The sequence below is a fragment of the Rhipicephalus sanguineus genome, chromosome 11, assembly GCF_013339695.2.
Source record: "Rhipicephalus sanguineus isolate Rsan-2018 chromosome 11, BIME_Rsan_1.4, whole genome shotgun sequence".
NCBI lineage: Eukaryota > Metazoa > Arthropoda > Arachnida > Ixodida > Ixodidae > Rhipicephalus > Rhipicephalus sanguineus.
The window spans coordinates 70,024,366-70,030,336 of NC_051186.1; the positions used below are offsets into that span (position 1 = coordinate 70,024,366).

Consider the following 5,971-nt stretch of genomic DNA (forward strand, 5'->3'; position numbering starts at 1 on the left):
ATATTTGGCATTTCTGTCCTCCCTTACAAAAATATATCTAGACAATCTATAGACTGCCTATAAATGGGTTTGAACAGTCCATAGACTGTCTAAACACATTTTTATAAGGGCTATTTCGTTTATTTTTTTAAAATTCGGGATTGCTGGTTGATAATAAAGTTTATTCCTCCTCCTCGGGATTCGGTGACTCTCCCCGGTGGTTACATTTCTGGGAAAACTACAGTAGTGTATTGTTCCCGGCAGTTGATTCGGACAGTGTTGAAGTATGCGTAAAGCCCCGTACGTAAAAAAAATAAAGAAAAATATGTCGTCCTTGTGCAGCTGTTGACGTGGTTCTAAATCCTGCGCTAAATGCCCCTCCAGTATACTTTGAAACCTGAGGATCGAAGTGCGTATCACGGGCACCCAGCGATTCCCGTTGCGCTGTTGCTATTGTTATTAGTGCTTTCATTGTTGTTACTGCAACGCGGGTGTTATGGTATCCTGAGGATTGCTGTGCGGTAATACGAAATGACGATCAAGTGCTGCCATACCCTGGTTGTGCTGTAGTTGCGCGGTGGGAATCGGCACTGGCTGTTGTCGCTTGGTTCGTCGAGCGGCGGCTGTTCGCTGAGCCCTCACCTCGGAATTTGCCTGGCGTCGCCGCTGTGTTTCGCGAGCCAGCACTCGCTGACGCTCTTGCTAGGCGGGGATCCATGAACCATCTAAAGAGCCTGCTTTACGGTGTGCCAAGTGGGATCTTGGTATTCCTAATAATTCATTTCACTTGGAGGCAGGACTACGCGAGTAAGCTTGCTTTTGCGCCGTCAGAATTATTTAGGAAGGAAGGAAATGGGAGCGCAAGAGAACACAAAGGTACGTTTAAAGATTGTTTTTTACGTTTGTAACATCTTTTTTCGAAAGAAGTTCAGAGTCACAATGCCGTATTGCGCAATTGCGGAGCTGCTTTTAATTTTTTTGTTTTAATTTACATTGCGATATATGGGGCGAGAACTTTCATAGAGACATGCATATGCTTCTCTCGGAGGTGGTGACCTATAAGTGTGCTCACGGGGGCGGTGGGGAGGGGGGGGGGGGGCAGTCGCTTTCCTTAATCATCTTTAAGAGGGGCTCCAAGTATATCCCACAACTATACTGTTCCGTCATTGTTTAGAGTGCAGTGCTACGGCCGAGCGGGCTTCTGTCCATACTTGCGGCCGAGGGCGCCTTATTTCGCATCCCAAGAAGTGACACCTTTGCCCCCTGAAAGCTGCGGACCAAAGGCAGGCCGTTATGAGAAGCACTTCACTGCTCCATTTATATATTTGCATCCAGTGCAAAGCTTGTTTCCTTTCAGGCTCGGCCATTTGCAGCGGGGTATAAAACTTCGCCCCGCCCCCAATGGGAAACCCTGCGCACGCCTATGGTATAGTGACGACTGCGGGCTCCGGTAGCGCGAACCGCAGGCTTCTCTCAACGACGGCGCCATTGGACAGATTTAGTTGAGCGTCCGCAACAACGCACGGACGCAGCCTGCCATAGGAAATGGCTGGCAGGCTGCGTCCGTACGTTGCTGCGGACGCCCAACTAAATCTGTCTATTTATAGCTATACGTGAAGAGAGCGGAAGAGGCACAAAGACAGGGGACCGACGAGGATTAGCGCTGACTCTTCCAACTAACATTTATTAACACGATACATACCGCCAACTGCTTCTTACATCGTAAGCAGCGCATATTAGAGCGAGGATGAATAATAATGTACATACTCTAATTTTGAGCACCAATTATATCGCGCTCATAAAAGCATCAGACTACGTACAGCAAACGGAACGACTCCATAGTCCAGTTTCGAGGCCCTTCTGCTAGGCTGCGCAACGTACCGGTTTTTTTTTTTGTTTTGTTTTTTGCGACTTGTACACGCAATTTAATGCTGATATAGTCCTACTAAGATTTCGACAAGGATGCTTGAATTTGTCACTATAATTCATGGTCTTTTCATTTCCGCCAGAATGTAATCACACTTTCAGGCCATTAGGGAAATAAGTATTAACTTTAAGGGCTTGTTTTTCTTTGTTATACACAATATTAATGAGCACTAACAGACAATAATGCCAAGGAAAGTATAGGGGATGTGATTAGTAGTATATGTGAGGTAAATGGGAAGAAAGAAAAGTGGACGAAAAGATAACTTGCCGCAGGCAGGGACCGAACCTTCGACCTTCGAATAACGCGTTCGATGCTCTACCAACTGAGCTACTACCCCCCGTCCACTTTATAGGGTATATATGTACATTTAAACGTGGGAGCGTCAGTTGGAGCCATGACGGCGAGTGTGGAACACTCTTTTTCTGCCTGTTGGCGTCACGTAGAACGTGAACTTATTACGAGCTGGCAGCTGACCAATAATCCCTCGCATACTACCTGAAAGCATCAAGTCTGCCAGAACGAGACCCTCGCTATGAATGAAGGAAAGAAGTATTAATTTTAAGGGCTCGTTTTTCTATGTTGTACACAATATTATTGAGCACTAACAGCTGCCAGCTCGTAATAAGTTCACGTTCTACGTGACGCCAACAGGCAGAAAAAGAGCGTTCCACACACGCCGTCATGGGTATACTGGCGGCGCTGACTGACGCTCCCACGTTTAAATGTATACATATATACCCTATAAAGTGGAGGAGGGGGGGGGGGGGGGATGGCCGCCGTGGTAGCTCAGTTGATAGAGCATCGAACGCGTTATTCGAAGGTCGCAGGTTCGGTCCCTGTCTGCGGCAAGTTATCTTTTCGTCCACTTTTCTTTCTTCACATTTACCTTACATATACTACTAATAACATCCCCTATACTTCCCTTGGCATTATTATCTGTTAGTGCCAATTAATTCCAGGCCATTTGTCACCAGCCACGGTGGTCTAGTGGTTATGGTGCTCGACTGCTGACCCGAAGGTCGCGGGATCGAAATCCGACCGTGGCGGCCGCATTTCGATGGAGGCAATATGCTGGAGGCCCGTGTACTTATAGATTTAGCTGCACGTTAACGAACCCCGGGTGGTCGAAATATGCGGATCCCTCCACTACGGCGTCCCTCATAATCATGTCGTGGTTTTTCGACGTAAAACCCCAGCAATGTATTATTTAATACACCAATTCATGTTTCCACTCTGTTTCACATTTTTGTCGATTGCGTTGCGCATGTCATTATTATTTATTATTATTATTATTTACAAATACTGCAGGCCCTGTTCGGGCCCAAGCAGGAGTGGGTAACAAATGTCAGTGACAAAATCAGAATAAAAAACACAATGAAAATACAATACAAGATACGAAATTCAGAAAATTCTCAACATCAGGGAAAAATATAATTAATACATAGCAATAATGGCATTCATACAGAAATACAAAAAATCTCAGCACTTATGAGGAACATAATATATTGCAATGTTAAAAATCAAGTGCTAGGTCATTGACGAGATGGGCGAACGATTATATTGTGTCCGCATTAACGATCTCCTGAGGTAACTTATTCCATAATGAAAAAGCATGAGGGAATAATGAGTACTGATGAACGTTCAGATGACTGAATGGTTGTCTAACTGTCTTATTATGATGGATACGATCTAAGCGCACGGGCGGGTTGGTTATGTAACGATTGGGTGGGATTTTAAATTGACCATGGTACAATTGATAGGTTAATTTCAATCGAGAGACTATTCTACGATGAGCGAGTGTCTTCAGATTTGCCTTCTCGCGAAGGGCAGAAACGCTTGCAAAACGAGAGTAGCTAGAATAAATGAATCTCAGAGCCAGGTTCTGGACCCTCTCTATTTTTTTAATTAAGTATTTTTGATACGGGGCCCAGATCAGGTCTGCATATTCTAACCTAGGCCTGATAAGTGCTCTGTAAGCTGTTAGTTTTACGGAAGGTGAAGTGTGACGCATGTGCGGTAAGGCTGCCTTGGAGGTATAAATGCATTGAGAATCGCCGAAATAAAGTCAGTTGACAGTCAGCGCTTGTGCGTGTCGTTTCTTTCTTTGTAGTGCGTCTTTGCGTTTGCGCTGTAAATGTACTTCTAGGATTATGAACCAACTAGGCCCAAAATAAGTTTTACATTTTATTATTGCTTTTCCAGAATCCACGAACGGCAGTCAAAACCACATATGGTTCCTGGAAACATCCTATAAAAGTGAGACTGACCGCAAGGGAAGCCTGCAGCATCGAGTCAGCTTGCCGGCACAACCGAAATCACACCGTGCATCTGCTTTCTACCGGAAACATCAGCTCACGCGGATGTCCCTACCATCGCCTCGTCTCGCAATTACCGAACTTTCAGTCATCGGTACTGAACGCGAGCGCAGAACTCGCGGGTACACCGTTGGCACCGCTGCATGCCGAAGGTGGAGCGCTACATCGAAGCCCATACGTTGCGGTGCATCTTAGTGATTTCCTCCGGTACGTGGTGCTCTGGAATCGCGGCGGTGTTTATTTGGACACGGACGTGATAGTAATGAAGTCGCTGAAAGGATTCAGCAATGGCGCATTCTACCAGTCGAGGAATGACAGCGACTCTGTGGCGAACGGTATACTGTTCTTCGACAAGCAGAGCACCGTCCTCGAAGCCCTCATCGCTAAGTGCGCTCGTGTGTACAGTCCTTGGAGGTGGACCTCATGCGGGCTTGCGCTGATATCAGCGCTCGCTTTCGACTCTGCCTATTCTCGCCGCCTCAACTTGTTTAACGAGTCCGTGTTCTTCGCTGTTCCGCATAGAAAATGGGAGACCCTGTTTGAACCCGAAAGTGCGCCTGAGGTGTTGAGAGCGATAAACGGTAGCTACGGTGTCCACTTCTGGAACGACCTTAGCAAACACAGACGAGTGGTCACTGGATCTGGCTCAGCTATGGACGTTCTCGCTCGTACCCATTGCCCCTTCGTGTATAAGCTGGCCTCTCTTGAGGGCCACTTCTGAATATACTTGGTGCCCAGAAGTGCTACCGTGCTGTGAATCTGTCGAAAAAATACCCCAATTCAAGCGGCGAAGATTGTTAGCTTGGGGGACACGTTGGTTAGTGCGCCGTCAATCGATCTCAAAAAAAAAATAATTTGGTTTAATAAACTTCACACACAGGGTGACTCGACGTGGATGTCACTCTAGAACGGTCTCTTCTGGACACTTTTATTTTAAACTTTGTAGCGTGAGCTGCTAGCGGGGAGAGGTTCTTTGCAGTACGTTCCACATGGGTTTCCTTTGCGCATGCGTGGCCGTCGCCTAGCAACGGAGACACGCGCCTTGCGAGCGCGGCCAGATGTTCTCTGGCGCGGCCGAGCACAGGTAGAGTGTACTAGTACACTCTATCACAGGCATGTCGGGCGTGTGGTAGTGCAGTAGTACGGTCCCTAGAATATACTGAGCGTAGGGGTAGTGCCGCTTTGCCGCTGCTGCGACTACGCTCAGCACTTGTTGAGAGCAGATTCCGTGCCACTTTTCCTGCGGCGCGGGTCACTGTGGAGCCTGCAGTGGCGAGCGACAGCACCTGAAGAAGATGTAAGGCACCTGCGGGACTTGTTAGTAGCGACTGACATTTGCGTGCGGTAGATATTGCCGTACTTATGGCGTTTACCGTACGGAGGTGCTAAGATGCCCCAATGAAATGGCCTGTACTGAAGTACAATAAAAACACAGGGTCCCTTATGCATTTGCCTGAGACGACTGGAAGGTGAAAGCCATCAAGATGATGTTCTAGATGAATTACCAACCCGTTCGAACGCTCACGTTAATAGGCCTAGTTGCTGCATAACTTCGCAGGTAAGAACTTCAGCACAAACGAGGACGAATTACAAAGAGATGAGACGAGCCCTGGCGCAGTGCGCGTGTTCCGTCCTATTAGCGCTGAAGTTTTCACCTTCAAAATGTACTGAAGTAACATCTGTATCGAATGGAATGGAGTAGCACAAGCACAGACCCTTAATATTTTCATGAAGCTAGATGCATGGGTCG

General features: G+C 47.1%; 1 protein-coding gene across 1 annotated transcript; it reads left to right on the forward strand.

Annotated features, from left to right (window-relative positions):
• Window positions 1-267: 267 nt before the first annotated feature.
• Window positions 268-5,176, forward strand: LOC119375628 (lactosylceramide 4-alpha-galactosyltransferase). Its single transcript, XM_037645851.2, has 2 exons — window positions 268-855; window positions 4,109-5,176. Exons 1-2 carry the CDS (start codon window positions 832-834, stop codon window positions 4,940-4,942), a joined length of 858 nt encoding a protein of 285 aa, XP_037501779.1. The 5' UTR covers window positions 268-831; the 3' UTR covers window positions 4,943-5,176.
• The last annotated feature ends 795 nt before the right edge of the window (window positions 5,177-5,971 follow it).